Consider the following 15,568-nt stretch of genomic DNA (forward strand, 5'->3'; position numbering starts at 1 on the left):
CCGTTGGCGGTGAGGGGACCTGCGCGCCGGAGCCGCGTGCGGGAGGTGGGTGCGGTACAGGGGGTGGGGACAGCCGTTGCCGAGTCTCTTTCCGCAGGTGTGGTGAGCCGCGGGCTGGGTGGGGCTGGGATGGGAGTCTAGGGGCCGGCCTTGAAAAACCGTGCGTGTTTGTTATCAGCACAGAGGCGGTCGAGTATGGAGGAGTTCCCGTCCCCGCTGGAGTCCGCCAAGTTTATAGCCGACAACAGCAAAAATGTCTCCGTGGACGAGGAGGGGGCGCGGCGGGTGGCAGAGAGTTTGTTCGACAAAGCTTCGACGGTGGAGTTCGGGCTGGAGGGGTGGAAGAGCCTCCACGAGCTGAATCCCCAGTCCGCCAGCAAGGAGGCGGTGGCATGGGTGTTCCTGGTGGACACGCTCAACTTCTCCTTCTGGTCCGAGCGGGAGGAGCAGAAGTACCTCGTGAAGTACAAGGGCAAAATGTACAGCGGGTACTGGTCCCTCTGCGCCGCCGTCAACAGGGCCCTTGATGACGGTCAGTGAGCGCCGGGGAGCGAGGCTGCCCCTCGCATCATCCCCCACACCTTGCCCCTCCAGGCGGCCGCGGGAGTCAGTGAGCGGTAGGGTGGGGGGCGCTGGAAACGGCTCTATAAGCATAAAATAGAGAGTGGTGAAGCACTGGCACAGGCTGCCCGGAGCAGCGGTGGCTGCCCCTTCCCTGGAAGTGTTCACGGCCAGGTTGAATGGAGCTTGGAGCCACCTGGTTTGGTGGGAGGTGTCCCTGCCCGTGGCAGGGGCTTGGAACCAGATGAGCTTTTAAGGTTCCTTCCAACCAAAACTGTGAAATAAGAGCCACTTCTGCAAACTACATCTTACCGTTTTGGTAAATCTATGTGCAGGTCAGTCTGTGGGGCTTGCGAGAGGTAGCTGGAAGTGCTTTTGCTGAAATTAGATAACTTGTGGCTCTAATTGTGTTACCACTTATCCATTAAAAAAACTGTAAGGAGTGCTTGTAGTAAACTGTGACTTCTCTTACTTCACAAGTGTTATTAAGAAAACTCCATGTTTCCATGACAAAAAAAAGAGACTTCAGTTGAGCATCCTTTCTACTAATGTAGTACCAAAGCAGCTCCAGTGACTCTGAAAACCTGTATGCCTCAAACCCAGTATTTTAATGCTAACTCTTGTTGCTGTCATAAGAAAAAAAAAAAAAACCCTATTAGTAGGTATGGTTGGAAGTTGTAATCCATCAGGGACAGTAGCAACAGGACAAAGGGTAATGGAATTTAACTAAAACAAGGGAAGTTCAGGTTAGATATAAGGAAGAAGTTCTTTATTGTGAGGGTGATGAGGCACTGGAATGGGTTGCCCAGAGAAGCTGTGACTGCTCCATCCCTGGTAGTGTTCAAGGACAAGTTGGACAAAGCCTTGGGTGAGATCGTTTAGTGTGAGGTGTCCCTGCCCATGGCAGGGGGGTTGGAACTAGATGATCTTAAGGTCCTTTCCAACCCTAACTATTCTATGGTATTTGCTTGTAAATTATGGGAATGTTTGGTTAAGATACTTATTATAAATGCATAACGTGATTAGGAGCTAAGGAAAAACAGGCCTATGCTGTCTAAACTATCTGTATATGAACTGTATTTGCCAATGTGCTAGGTAAACATCCCACTAAAAGGTGAAGACTAAGCAGCTGGGAAAAATTACATACAAAAAGTAATAAGGGTTCCGTGGTGACATGTTGGAAACTGTTATTTGTTTGTTATTGTTTGGAAGGACTGTGTGCAAATGCAGATTTGTTTTTAGGCAGCTAAGTGAGTGTGGTAATCACTGAACCCTCAGGTAATTGTCTTAAGAGTTGACAGACTCTTAGATCTTACTGTGTAAATGCTTCCATCTGTGGCAGGCCTCTGCATTAGGTCTTGGGATGTGTTACGGTAGCCTAAACATCTTGTTTTTCTTTTTCTAAAGGAATTCCTATTACTAGTGCATCATATTTTGCCACTGTGACACTTGACCAAGTTAAACACGTATTTCGCTCTGACACGGAAGTGTCCATACCTTTGATTGAAGAAAGACATAGGGTGCTGAATGAAAGTGGAACAATTCTGCTGGAGAAGTTTGGAGGCTCTTTTCTCACCTGCGTTAAAATGAGTAAGGGAAGTGCTCAGAAACTACTACAGCTAATACTGGAGAACTTTCCTTCTTACAGAGATGAAGCTGTATATGAGGTAAGCTGGTTCTAACAGTAGGTTTCTTCTGATAAGAATTTATTCATCCTTGATTGTGTGACTTTAAAAGATAGCTCTTAGGTTGTCTAAATTTTTCGGAGAAGTTAGTTCAGAATTGATCTAATATTTGTGAACTGGGGGGGTTTAATCCAGGAAATGAAAGGTAAATAGAAACATTTCTGTGGAATATGTGAAATTCAAGGGAAATAAGAGGGGAAAGTTATTCTTAATATTTTTGCCTAAAATCAGCAAAGATATTGTCCTGTATAATGAAATGAAAATCAGACTGTGAAGCAGCTGATCTTAATTATGTCAGTTGCTAAGAGTCACACAGATAAGGAAGAAGGTTTTTTAAATAATACTCTTGGTCCACAGTATGCTTCTTGATAAGCTGGGGTAAGGTAATTCAGATTTCATTTCTTTATCATTCTAAACCTCCAAAAACAGAGTCACACCGTTTATTAACAGTAAAAGAACTTTGATTGTGTTAAGTCCTTACCTAGTCAGGAACGTATTTCTAAAAACAACAGTCATGTTTTTTTCCTTCTGGAGGAGAGCTGTTTTTTTTTCATTTGCTGTCTCTGTCTTTGTTGCTTTGTTGTGATTTATTTTTATATTACTCCATGTTCCGGGTAGATCATGACTCCTTCGTACTCCTTAAAAATGCATGACATTTGAGATGATTACTGCCTGGAAAAATCACAAATTTATCATTCCCCCCCTTTGCCTCAGTTGCTACTGACAATCCCTATTCCCCATCTCCTTCTTCTGCCGTGAGTTTCTTTGCAGCTAAAGAAGGAAATGAAGCTGGTAGAATTGTAAAAGTGTAGAACTACTGGGAATCCACACTATAACTTCCGTTGATTCAACAGGCATTGCACAAATGACTGCAGGCCAAAAGTAATTGATAACTTTTGTCAGGATTGACGGTATAGTGGAGCTTTTTGGAGTTGTTTTCCTGAAGGAAACTGATGGGAAGTAGACCAACACTATCTGGTGTTTTCCATGTCTCTAATTTTGCTGTATAGGCAACATCTTCATTTAGCATCAGTGGCATACGTAGCCGCTTCTGTGCTCGGTCCCATCTGCAAAAATTCAGCTGTTGTATTGTTATGTCTTAAAGACTATGCTGCTGGCAGCATGGCATATACCAATAGTCCATGCAGTCCTCTCAAGGTAACTCTGTGGAGTACAAGTCACTGGAGCTTTGAACCTATTGCACTTATAACTTAAATCTGCCATTTAGTAGGTGGCGTGACTGGAATTTTACCTCATTAACGTTACAGATAAACAGATTTAATTAAATATTTCAGTTGTTTAATCCAGTACATGTTTTTTCTCCTTGAAAGAAAAGGTTGGATGGTATTGATTAGATTTTACACTGTTAAAGAGTGTTGCATTTTTATTGTTTGCTTAACCACAAACACAATAGTTTATTTCATAGAATGGAACTCTTTACATGTCTCTCTCTGTAAATACCATTGCTGTATTTGTTGATGTTTCAAGTACTTTAATAATTAATACATTTCTTTCCTCAGAAAAAAAAGGTGTCTTTCTACAAACGGGCACAAATACTTGTGGCTGATACATGGAGTGTATTAGAAGGCAAAGGAGATGGCTCTTTTGAAGACATTTCTAGTCTGACTATATTTGCTGACTATCGAATTCCCCAAGTTCTTGTTCACCTAAAAGCAATGAAATATTCTGAGGAACTAATGAAGAAACTACGTGAAGGTTTGTTCCTCCCTTACTAATACCAAGTAATCTTACCTCTTGACACTCTAGGCTAAAGCTGCTTTTACAGTGTAATGTTTTGTCCATGTAAGGGTCGTGTAATTTTATTCTTCTCCACCAAACAAGGACCACGTATGTAGTGATGTGGCAACAAGAAGGAGCTTTAACAGTAATCCTGCATGACATCTTAAGGTTATGCTTTTATAAAGGTCTAACAGTTCCTTGGCTTAAACACTGGTAAGGGAAGGATTAAAGAAACACTAAGATCTAAATTTCTGAAGGGCTGCTTTTGCCAAAACCATGCTTCAGAATCAGTATAGTTATGATTTTTGAAGTTTAGGTAACAGAAGCAACTCTTTTGTCATTAGTTCAAAGATTATATAAATGGGGATTCCTCAGTATCTGTACTGAGCTACTGGTGACAGGCAAGGTAATATTAAGCATCCATTAAAAAAGAATTGCTTGAAGTTAATTTCATCAAACTCCAGTCTTGTTTCTAAGCACAGTTCCATCTTCCAGTACTGTGAACATCAGTGAATAAAAACATAAACCAACCCTTTATCCGCTGTAAAATGACTGTGTCTAGAGGTAGGACTGCTGTTACACAATTTTAAAATTACACAGTAAGATAAACAGATTAATACAATTATCCATGGATCATAATAGGATGGCCACATATATATATGCCAATATATATGTGTGTATTAAATAGATCATGTAGACAATTTATCTTTTCCATGAAACCTAGTTAAGGACAGTCCCATCCAAGTCATTCAAACAAATCAGTCCCTTTACATTTATATATATATATATATATAGGTAGCTTTCTTGATTATTTTAGTTTTGGATTTATTTTTTTTTGGAGAGGGGGAAAGAAGGGATTTTTTTTTGTTTCAGTTTGGATTTTTTTTAATTTTATTTTTTAGTCTTGAATAGAATTATCCTGGAAGAAAATATGTGGTATTGAAATTACATTTGACTACACTTTTTATATCCACAAGCAAAGAAATAGTCATATAACGTGCAATATAACCCAAACACCTGTTCTTTTCTTAAACAACTTTCTTAAAATACAGAATGCTGTTTTAATTGAATAGGGGGTGAACTTATATGTGCATATGATAAAACTAGTCATTAGAAAATGCACAGCAACACTGTCAGCAGTTGCAGTGTATTAGCCATGAAAACTGCAGTCCTCATTTAGGATAAATGTGGAGGGCGCGTAAGGCAAATTCAGGCCATCCTGGGTCTCCTGTCTTTTGCATATAAACGGATTGCTGTCTCTTTGTGTCCTGCAGGAACAATTTTCCAGTCTGGAGATAAAGAGGAGGTAGAGATCCGTGGCTGTTCCATTTGGTGTTGCGCTTTGATTTGTAAGCATCTGCTGGAGCTATACGAGAAGAAGGGTCAGGACATGCGTGACAAAATCAATGCAGTTTTGCTGGACTACTATCTTTGGGACTATGCCCGGGAACACCGGGAGGAGATGAAAGACATTCCCTTCCACCAAGTGCGGTCTATCTATTACTAAGTCCAGCCTGATGGCTGTTGTGTTGATGTATTATTTGTTGAATAACGATTACTCGTTTTGTGGGATGGTTTGTCATGTACTAATTTGGAACGGGCTAAATGAAATGCTCATTTCCTGATGATGAATTAAGAACTTGCCTTTTGTTTTCTTTCTCTGAATCTCTCTTGCTGTGATTGGAATTTGTTGTGTGATCTTAGCTGGGCAGCCCCTGTCGCTGCAGGGCTTATCGCTCCTGTTTCCAGTTCTGCGTTTGTGTATGTACCGGTGCAGGTACCGTTTTGTTTCTTGAATAAACTGCAGTCATATAAATCGCATGGAGACCTCTCCGTTTTATGGGGCGGGTGCAGACCGTCGGCAAATGCTGCCGTGCGTTCCTCGCTGGGATGGGGGGGTGGTGCGGGAGGCTCTTCCTCGCCGCTGGGGGGCGCTGTGGGCGCCGGGCGGGGCGCTCGGCGGGGCCGCCGCCGGACGTTGCCGCCGTTGCCTAGCGAGGCGCCGTAAACAACGGGGAGACAGCGGCTGCGGCTGCCACCGCTCCGCCGGGCCCCAGCGCGGCCAGTCCCAACACGCCCCTCCTGACGGGACCCTCCTCAGCGGCCAGCGGCGCGGAAGTCGGGGGATGGCCGGGCAGGGGGACTAGGGAACGCTCCGAGGCCCGGGCGACTCCCGAGACCCAGGCAGGATCCCGTTCCTGGCTCCTCTCAGGTTTGAGATGAAAGGTGCGCTTTGACACACGGCAAACGTGGAAAGACTACTCGCCCCCTCGCAAAATACCGCTGCCAGCGAAAAGAAAAAGCCTTCCGGCACATCTGCTTCTGCTTCTGGCAGCAAGGAGCGTGCGGTGGCGCTCTGGGGCTATTTAATACTCCACACGCTTTTATACCATAGTGAATAGGTTTACCTCGCTCCTTACCCTTAATCTCCCACATCTCTCTTCCAGCACCCCTCACTCCCCCTCGTGACTTGATTTATTGTTTTATTTTGGGGTGTTTTAACATAATTTTAAAAGAAGAGTGTCAGCATGTTGCAGCAGAGCTTGCTAGGGGATAAAAATAAGGCACCTGGATAAATAAAACCAGAAATCAATCGAAGTGTGTTTTGAATCAGTAGTAAGTATATAAGGCTGTTTCTGATCATCCGGTCCTTTATGAGGCGAGCCTGATTTCAGTCTTATGCTTTGCTTGTTTTTCTTCTGCTCTGACAATAAGATGGGTCTTTCTCCAGATTCAGATAGTTTCTGAGCTCTGGATGGTGAAGCCCTTGAACTAAATGGAATAAAATAAAATGCAGAAACTCTTCTCACTGCAGCCACAAGACAACAACGGTTCAAAGCTGTTTGTTTTCAACCAACTTCAATGTGGCATCTTAGCTGATGAGTTCTGCCAGTTTGGTAATCACGGCTTTCTTAAGGGCAACTAGCGTGTGGGAGTTCAGGAATCAGGAGTTCAGTAAACTTGTCCTTGCACTGCAAGGATGCTTAGAATTAGAGAAAGAAAATGTGCTGGGATCCAGCAGTGTCCGTGAGGGGTTTTGAATGTTCATGCAAGGGAGCTGTAAAGAAAGGGTGTTCCTTGATATTTAAAGTTATGCTGCCCTACAGTGCTTATGTTGTGAGAATGAATGTGCAGGGAGCAGCATAAGGAACCATGGTTGCTAAAATGTATCATTAATAAAAAATAATGGAATATGTTTTGAGATGCAGATTAAATTCAGAGAAATGCTGTATATGTAATAATTAGATACTTTGAAAATCACACCTCCTGTGTAGGCAATACAGCTCCTTTGTCTGTGCTTGACAGTTAAAAATGCTTGGCATTTCGTATGTGGAATAGGTTTTTAAAGCATGCTTTTATATCAGGTGCTTTTCAAGAGTGTAATGGTGCTTATATATTTTTTAGGAAATGTCAACTTACTGCTTTGGCAGGAAATTTATTTATTATAGAAAGTGGAAAAGCTTTTCTTCTGTTACAGACAGCTGTGAATGACACGAACACAGGAGTGGTAACATTTCCTGATGAGTGTGTTAACATACTAAGTGGGGAGCACAGGAATGGAGTCTGGCATGGAGGAGATCCCAGTTAAAGTCGCAGTTCGAATCAGACCTCTGCTTTCCAAAGAAGTACTTCATAACCATCAAGTGTGTGTGAGATTAGTCCCAAATACACAACAGATTATCATTGGGAAGGACCGTGTCTTCACTTTTGATTTTGTATTTGGCAAAAACTCAACCCAAGAAGAAGTTTACACTATTTGCATTAAGCCTCTTCTAGTGTCATTGACTGAAGGATACAATGCTACAGTGTTCGCATATGGACAGACAGGCTCTGGGAAGACTTACACTATTGGAGGTGGCCACATTGGTAGGTTGTAGAAAGTTTTCCTTTTCACTGGTGAACAGTGTAGTTGTGCAATGTAAATATAAAATAAATAGGAGATGATGCTGCAAAATTTTAGGTATAATAAAAAAAAGGTAGAATAAAAAAACAAATGTTTCCAATATTCATTTGATAATTAAGCTATTCTAAAAACCAATTTCCCCATAAATTAGGCTTATCTAAGAAAAAAAATAAAGTGCTTTGGCTCACTGCCCATTTTTAACATGCAGCTTAAACTAGAATTTCTTCCTGAAATGCAGTGTTTTGGAGATCCTATGAAAACACCTGCTTTAAGTAAGCAATTGTTTACTTTCTCAATCTGTTTTTTGGTTTTGTTTTCTTTAAGAAGTTTCTATAACAACACATAAATATATGATTTAAGTCTTTCAAATGGATATAAATAAACGATTCTAAATATCTTGGTAGTTATTAAAATCTTCCTTTTATTTAGAATCATAGAATTATTTAGGTTAGGAAAGACCCTTAAGGTTATCAAGTTCAACCACTAGCATAGCATCACCAAGCTCACCACTAAACCATAGCCCAAAGCACTACATTTACACCTCTTTTAAATATCTCCAGGGATGGTGACCCAGTCACTTCTCTGGGCAGCCTGTTCCAATGCCCTATCATCCTTTTGATAAAGACTTGTTTCCTAATATCCAGTCTAAACCTCCCCTGGTGCAGCTTGAGGCCATTTCCTCTCGTCCTGTCACTTGTTACTTGGGAAAAGAGTCCAGACCCCACTTCATTGCAACCTCCTTTCAGGTAGTTGTAGAGAGCAATAAGGTCTCCCTGAGCCTTCTCTTTTCCAGATTAAACAATCCCAGTTCCCTCAGGCAATCATAATGAGTATGAATAAAGAAGCAGTCTTTTAAAGTAGACTGCATATTTCTCATAACTTTCATGACTATAACATTATGTAATTTAGAACTTAACTATGAATCCTATTGATGGATGCAAGCAAATATTCTGAACCTCATAAGATCAGATATTTACAAAAATCCTTAGGAACACTGAGCTTTTCAGGTTCCTCACTATTTTGAGTAGCAAATGTTACAGACTTCTCTCAATCTTCAGTCTTTTATGATTTATGTGGCAAAATGACTGCAAGCCCCTGTGACATCTTTGCTTATATTTTAGCATCAGTTGCAGAGGCTGAAGAGGGCATAATCCCACGGGCTATTCAGGAATTATTTCAGCATATTTCTGAAAACCGTAACATTGATTTCCATGTGAAAGTGTCTTATATAGAGGTTTACAAGGAAGAACTTCGAGATTTACTGGATTTGGAGACCTCTGTAAAAGAACTACATATCCGAGAAGATGAAAAGGGAAATACAGGTAGGATTTCAGCTCTAAAATTTGGTGTGTTGGGCTTCAGACATGTGCCCAAGTTATTCTTGCCTTCTCTTGAAAGAGCTTATTCATTACTAGTATTAGAAAAACATTATTTTCAGTGTATAAACTCGGTTTAGCTGATTTGGAGCAATTTGGGGCTTTCGATGCCTGTGAACAATATATATGTTTGATCAGAAATGGCAACAAATTATAAAATAGCAATACAGTATTGCTTCTGCAGATTCTGTCTATAAACACAATAGTGTGTGATTATTTGCTTGAGTAAGTATTTTACAGTTAAAACTTTGCTTCTTACTTCAAAATTATAATTGTTAAGCTGCTTATACTCTAAATATCAGCCCTCCCTTTCACTAAGAAATGAGTGGAAGACAGCAATTCATTGAGACTAGCATCTGGTATTTTCTTGAAATTTTGAAATTAACACTTATCCTGTAGTTCTTCTGTCCACCACATGAAAATGCTAGAAAAACCCACAACGGAGAGATTTTATTCTGAAACTGTATAAGGGGTTTTGCCTGTTTCTGCATGTCATTCCCCACACACACACACTTATTCTTTATATTCTAATTGTTGTTTGCTCTATTAGTATCAATATATTGTTGTATTGAGCTGGCATGGCTTTCTTATCTGTGGCTGGAAGCAGGCACTAATTTAGCATAAATCTTGTGGACAATATCATTGCTTCATACGGATTCCAAAGTATATAATATATTTTAAATTGTTTCTCTTCTTCAGTACAGTTGGAGTCAGCTTCAGTAGGTTTTCCATCCTTCATTAAAACAACAGACATAAAATATGCTTGGTGGAGTACTTGGTAAAAGTGTGCTTCCACATTATTGGATTAATAATAGATAACTGTCCAAAAGGCCCAACTACACAAGCTACATAGAAATTCTGTTCTTACCATAGTCTAGGAATCATTTCTACTACATATTTGTTTATTTTTAGTCTTGATTTTGTTTTCTTTTGTTTTTAAACTAGGAAAATATCCTTTGAGCTGATTTTGCTCATGCTTTTCCTAGATAGCACTAGACTGCAAATTGCATATGGATATGGCAGTGTGTGAGCAAAGCTGTGTATTGTGTGACACAATATGTCCATACATAAATATTTGCAGGTTTCAGATGTGTTGTACCTTATGCTTTTCACATGTTGTCTTATTTTTCCATACCTATATGCTGTAACCTCATAATAATGCAGGCTTGTAGGTTTCCCTAATATGTGTGTATAGTTTGAGCTTTCCTAACTGCTGTAAAATATTGCTGAGGAGTTTAAAATTAATCGAATTATTCTAACTTACTTTGGTTTGGTGTTTGAAGTGATTGTTGGTGCTAAGGAATTCCAAGTACAATGTGCAGATGAAGTTATGAGCCTGTTGGAAAACGGCAATGCAGCTCGTCACACAGGAACAACACAAATGAATGAGCACTCTAGTCGATCTCATGCCATTTTTACCATCAATATTTGTCAGAAATGGTCTACAGAGTCTCACAAAAGTACTGATGCTGCCCAGAATTCATCTTGGAAATCAGCTGAGATGATCGCTTCGAAGTTTCATTTTGTGGATTTGGCAGGATCAGAGAGGGTGACAAAGACTGGAAATACTGGTGAACGCTTCAAAGAATCAGTTCAGATAAATAGTGGTCTGTTAGCCTTGGGAAATGTCATCAGTGCCCTTGGAGACCCAAAAAGAAAAAGTGTACATGTTCCATACAGGGATGCTAAAATAACTCGTATTTTGAAAGACTCACTTGGAGGAAATGCCAGGACTGTCATGATAACATGTATAAGTCCATCCTCATCAGACTTTGATGAATCTTTAAATTCCCTCAAATATGCCAACAGAGCCAAAAACATTAGAAATAAGCCAGTTGTAAATTACAACCCTGATCAAGACCGGATTGATGAAATGGAACTTGAAATCAGATTGCTTCGAGAAGCTTTGCAGAACCAGCAAGTCAATAATCAGTGTTCGCATGACTTAAATCAAGAAAAAAATCATATCAGTTCACTTGAAGAGCAGCTCACTCAGCTTCAGGTTCAATATTTCAGTTACAGAACTTGTGTGGATGAAGCCTTCCCATTTCTGGTTGATTTGAATGATAATATTAGTTTAAAAAGAAGTCAGCGGGACAGGTTGCAGAGCTGGATCACTATGGTACAGGAAGTGAGGAAGGGAGATCTCATAATGCAGGAAGCTGACACAGGAACTGAGACCAGCCAAATGCCACATCATACCACAATTCTTCAGCTAAAGCAGGAACTAAAGAAATGCCAGGTATTTAATTAAAAGTTGATAATTTAATGTAATGGGTTTAAACTTAAACAGGGGAAGGTCAGGTTAGATATAAGGAAGAAGCTCTTTACTGTGAGGGTGGTAAGGCACTGGAACAGGTTGCCCAAGAAATGCTAAATCACAGTATCACAGTATGTTAGAGATTGGAAGGGACCTCAAAAGATCATCTAGTCCAATCCCCCTGCCGGAGCAGGAACACCTAGATGAGGTTACACAGGAACGTGTCCAGGCGGGTCTTGAATGTCTCCAAAGAAGGAGATTCCACAACCTCCCTGGGCAGCCTGTTCCAGTGTTCCGTCACCCTCACTGAGAAGAAGTTTCTTCTCAGGTTTAAGTGGAACCTCTTGTGTTCCAATTTATACCCATTTCCCCTTGTCCTTTCATTGTTTGCCACTGAGAAGAGCCTGGCTCCATCCTCGTGACACTCCCCCTTTATATATTTATATACACTAATAAGGTCACCCCTCAATCTCCTCTTCTCCAAACTATAGAGACCCAGCTCCCTCAGTCTTTCCTCATAAGGGAGATGCTCCACTCCCTTAATCATCTTAGTTGCCCTAATGCTAAATGCTAAATGCTCCATCCCTGGCAGTGTTCAAGGCCAGGTTGGACAGAGCCTTGGATGACAGTCTAGTGTGAATCATCCATGCCCATGGCAGGGGATTGGAACTGGATCCTAAGGTCCTTTCCAGCTCTAACCATTTTAAGTTTTAGCAGACTGCTAAGTATTTAAGTAACTATGTGAAAGAGGAGTCTGCTAAAACTTGAATTCAATTTTCAAAGTTGTAAACTGTTACACTTACTTGTACTTAATTTGACAACTTACGTTTCATTCACAATCTTGTATAATTTTGTTTGTCTAATCCCTGCAAAACAGCTTTATCTTAACGGGTGATTGAATAGAAAATCATTTAATTATTATAGAAATAAGTAACATTATATTTTGGCTAGTCAGTTTTAGGATGATTCTGAGGCTGAGCTGTTTCATCTGCTAGATTTTTGTATTTAGGCCTGGCTGGGATGGAGTTAATTCTTCATAGCAGGTTGTTGTGTGCTGTGTTTTGGGTTTGTGGCCAATACAATGCTCGGTGAACAGTGTTTGTGCAGTGTCAAGGCTGTGTGCTTCTCCCTTTGCCACTCCAGTGAATAGATTGGGGGTGCAGAAAAGGTTTGAGCACACACGTCTAAGCAAATGACTCAAACTAACCAAAGAGATGTTTCATGCCATACAACATCATGCTCAGCAATTAAAAGAGGAGGTTTAGGGAGGTTTGCCATGTTTCATCTGGGAACTGGCTGGGCATCAGTTACACCTGGGAGGTGGTGGGTGACTGTCTTTGCATCAGTTGGTTTGTTTTATTTTCTTTCCCTCGTCTTCCACTTCACCTTTACTTACTGAACAATTTCTATCTCAACCCACATTTTTTTTTTTGTGCTCTTCCTTTGCTCTTCCCATGTCCCACTGAGGTTGGGGGTGGAAGGGGATTGGGTGAGCAGCAGTATGTGCAGAGCTGCCTGCTGGGGTTAGCTCCCAACCTTTTGGTGCCTGATATGTGGTCTTCAAAATAATGACAAATTTAATTAGATTGTACTAGATTAAACTTCTAGCTATTATACCTGATTAGTTAAGTTCTCATTTGAGTGAGTGCTGCATATCATGATGCTGGCATATTTGCTTTAGGTAAATATGCTGGCTTACTATTTTCCAGTTTTGCCATTTAGTGTGTTGTTTATCACTTTGCTTTCCTTTCCTTAGGAGAGCTATGATAAAACCACCAGCCTTCAATCTAATCTGGTATTTGGGTTTTACATAGCTATGATAAAACCACCAGCCTTCAATCTATTCTGGTATTTGGGTCTTACATAGGTATGATAAAACCACCAGCCTTCAGTCTTATCTGGTATTTGGGTCTTAGCTTATGTCCCAGTATTCCAAGAACCATCTTGTAGACAAAACCAACAACGATAATCTCCCCCGCCCCCTTTTTTTTTTTTCTCAGAGAGACATTGTGTGGCAGGAGGAAAGAATGGCACCTCTCTATTCCTCTCTCCAGGATAGGTTTTTATAGCCTTGATGTAATGGCTTCTCAGTTCCTTCAATATTCTTATGTAATCAGACTGTTCACACTGGTGCATGTTTTGTCATCCTGATTTTGATTATTGTTCATAAGGTTAAACAAATAATTGTGGGTGCCACAGAGGAATATGCTCTAAGGTGACTAATCCCTGGTGTGACAGGGTGTATGGGACGAGTTAGGCAGGTGTGTAGGGCTGTTACTGACTTTGACACCTTGGGATTTCAAGCTGAACAGGCTTGTAAATCCATCAAACTAATACACCATTTGAAGGAGAGCAAGTGAAACACAAAAACCCCCAAAGTTGTACTGAGACCTGGTGTTTGCCTATCAAGCCACCATCCAGTGCCATCAGAGATGCAAGAGTTCTTCCCTATATAAGAGCCCACAAATGGGAATGAGGTCTCTTGCTCTGAGGCCACGCAAATGGGCACTAAACCAGAGACTGAACTCTCAACTGTAATAGTTGCTTCTGTAGTCAAGAAGAAGCAGTGGAAGCAGAAGTCAACTCAGTAAGAGAAGACCAGCTCCTCCTGAGAGAGGGAGAATCAGAAGAGGCAGTCTATTCTATAGCAGGACAGGGGAGCAAAGAGAGAAATCATTAAGAGTTGGAAACTACCCAGTCCCTATCCATGACCAAGCTGCAAGATAGGTGGAAAGATTTTGTCTGTGAGCAAGATGAACAAATTGCTACCTGGTTGCTCCAGTGCTGGGATACTAGGGCTAACAGCATGGAACTAGAAGGTAGCAAGGCATAGCAGCTGGGCTTCATGGCTAGGGACTGTGGGATTGACAGAATGATTGGAAGAGGAGCAGCCACCCACAGCCTTCAGAGATGGCTCTTATTAATACCAGGTTCCCTCTTAAGGAAGACTTTGTAATCCAGTAAGGCTAGTGGACTACCACAGAGGAAGGTACCCAGTGTCTTGAGGGAATTAGCAGTGGTGAAGGTAGTTGACAGTGATATGGACAATAATCAGATGCCCTGGAATGGCATACAGTGAACACAGTCTGTGCAGCAGAAGTATGTACAGGGTGCACAGATGTCATGCGTCAGCAAACTAGCCAAGATGGATTGGGCTCACATTGAGGTGCCAACTTTGTACAGACTGGTCTGGCAGCTCCAGTGATTTAAAGACAATCTCTGTTCCCCCTACCTGCTCTTGATCTGCATCTCAACTGCAGAAAGACTGTTCAACAAGGTCCAGCAACTCTAAGAGAATGTGGATAGTCTCCCTCTTTGCCCCTGCAGGCCAGCATTCCAGCTACTGCAACTTGGCCTTTCTCTGCTCAAAGGAAAGGGAACCATAGACACACACCACGTGCCACCCTGTGGTTCTCTTTGTGATTGTGGGGACGATATGAGGAAGTAGGAGGGTGCACCTACCTTGGTTATGAAAGTCTGTGTACAGGAGCTGTGGGGATACTTAGCATGCAGATATCCCATGAGGATCCTGTCATGCTGGTAGCTCGAATGAGCTAGTGCCAGACAACAACCTAGGGGGAGAAGAGCTCTCAGCTTTCTCAAGCATGATAATTTCTCCTCACAGAACTGACACACCCAATACAACTGAGCAAATATATTCTGATTTTAGTTAGGTATGTTTAATGCAACATGGACAATATGCCACTTAGTTTTCTGTCTCTTCATCCTGCCCCACTCTGTCACTATGCTGACATATGTGCTAGCTTCTTTTTTTCTATAGTTGGCTCAACTCTGCATAATGATGCAGCACCTGTAGGGAACAGGATACACTTGTCAACTATGGTTAGTAGAAACATTTGCATAGGTACACAGAGTTGGGAAAAAGTTCTATTCTCTAAAGATATCAGGTTCTTGAGTGCATTCTTAAACGCTGTTCAGAGTTGTATTTTCTTGAAAGAAAGATGTAGAACATGAAGACAATGATGTTTCCATATTTCATATGGGTTCTACAGGCTTTCTGGGAGATTAGTGTTTGAAAGTC

The 15,568-nt window shown here is 41.3% G+C and overlaps 2 protein-coding genes across 2 annotated transcripts in view; both read left to right on the forward strand.

The window, feature by feature from the left end:
* The first annotated feature begins 89 nt into the window (after positions 1-89).
* QNG1 (Q-nucleotide N-glycosylase 1) lies at positions 90-5,555 on the forward strand. Its single transcript, XM_061343906.1, has 4 exons — positions 90-532; positions 1,969-2,228; positions 3,767-3,962; positions 5,261-5,555. The coding sequence occupies exons 1-4, from the start codon at positions 196-198 to the stop codon at positions 5,491-5,493; spliced, it is 1,026 nt and encodes a 341-aa protein (XP_061199890.1). The 5' UTR covers positions 90-195; the 3' UTR covers positions 5,494-5,555.
* A 493-nt stretch (positions 5,556-6,048) lies between these two features.
* KIF27 (kinesin family member 27) overlaps positions 6,049-15,568 on the forward strand; it is a 28,337-nt gene continuing 18,817 nt past the window's right edge. The window contains exons 1-4 of the mRNA XM_061343905.1: positions 6,049-6,198; positions 7,465-7,853; positions 9,012-9,212; positions 10,550-11,508. Coding sequence (XP_061199889.1) covers positions 7,544-7,853; positions 9,012-9,212; positions 10,550-11,508 — 1,470 coding nt within the window. The 5' untranslated portion in view covers positions 6,049-6,198; positions 7,465-7,543. The remainder of the gene's footprint in view (positions 6,199-7,464; positions 7,854-9,011; positions 9,213-10,549; positions 11,509-15,568) is intronic.

The sequence above is a fragment of the Neopsephotus bourkii genome, unplaced genomic scaffold (assembly GCF_033783945.1).
Source record: "Neopsephotus bourkii isolate Nb327-2 ecotype Australia unplaced genomic scaffold, CSIRO-AGI_Nbou_v1 NB_1831, whole genome shotgun sequence".
Taxonomy (NCBI): Eukaryota; Metazoa; Chordata; class Aves; order Psittaciformes; family Psittacidae; genus Neopsephotus; species Neopsephotus bourkii.

Bases quoted from the DNA above. Each gene is read 5' to 3' on its own strand.
- QNG1 (XM_061343906.1), top strand. From the start codon at position 196: ATGGAGGAGTTCCCGTCCCCGCTGGAGTCCGCCAAGTTTATAGCCGAC. The intron at 533-1,968 runs GTCAGTGAGCGC...CTTTTTCTAAAG, and splicing joins CAACAGGGCCCTTGATGACG to GAATTCCTATTACTAGTGCA. The intron at 3,963-5,260 runs GTTTGTTCCTCC...TGTGTCCTGCAG, and splicing joins AATGAAGAAACTACGTGAAG to GAACAATTTTCCAGTCTGGA.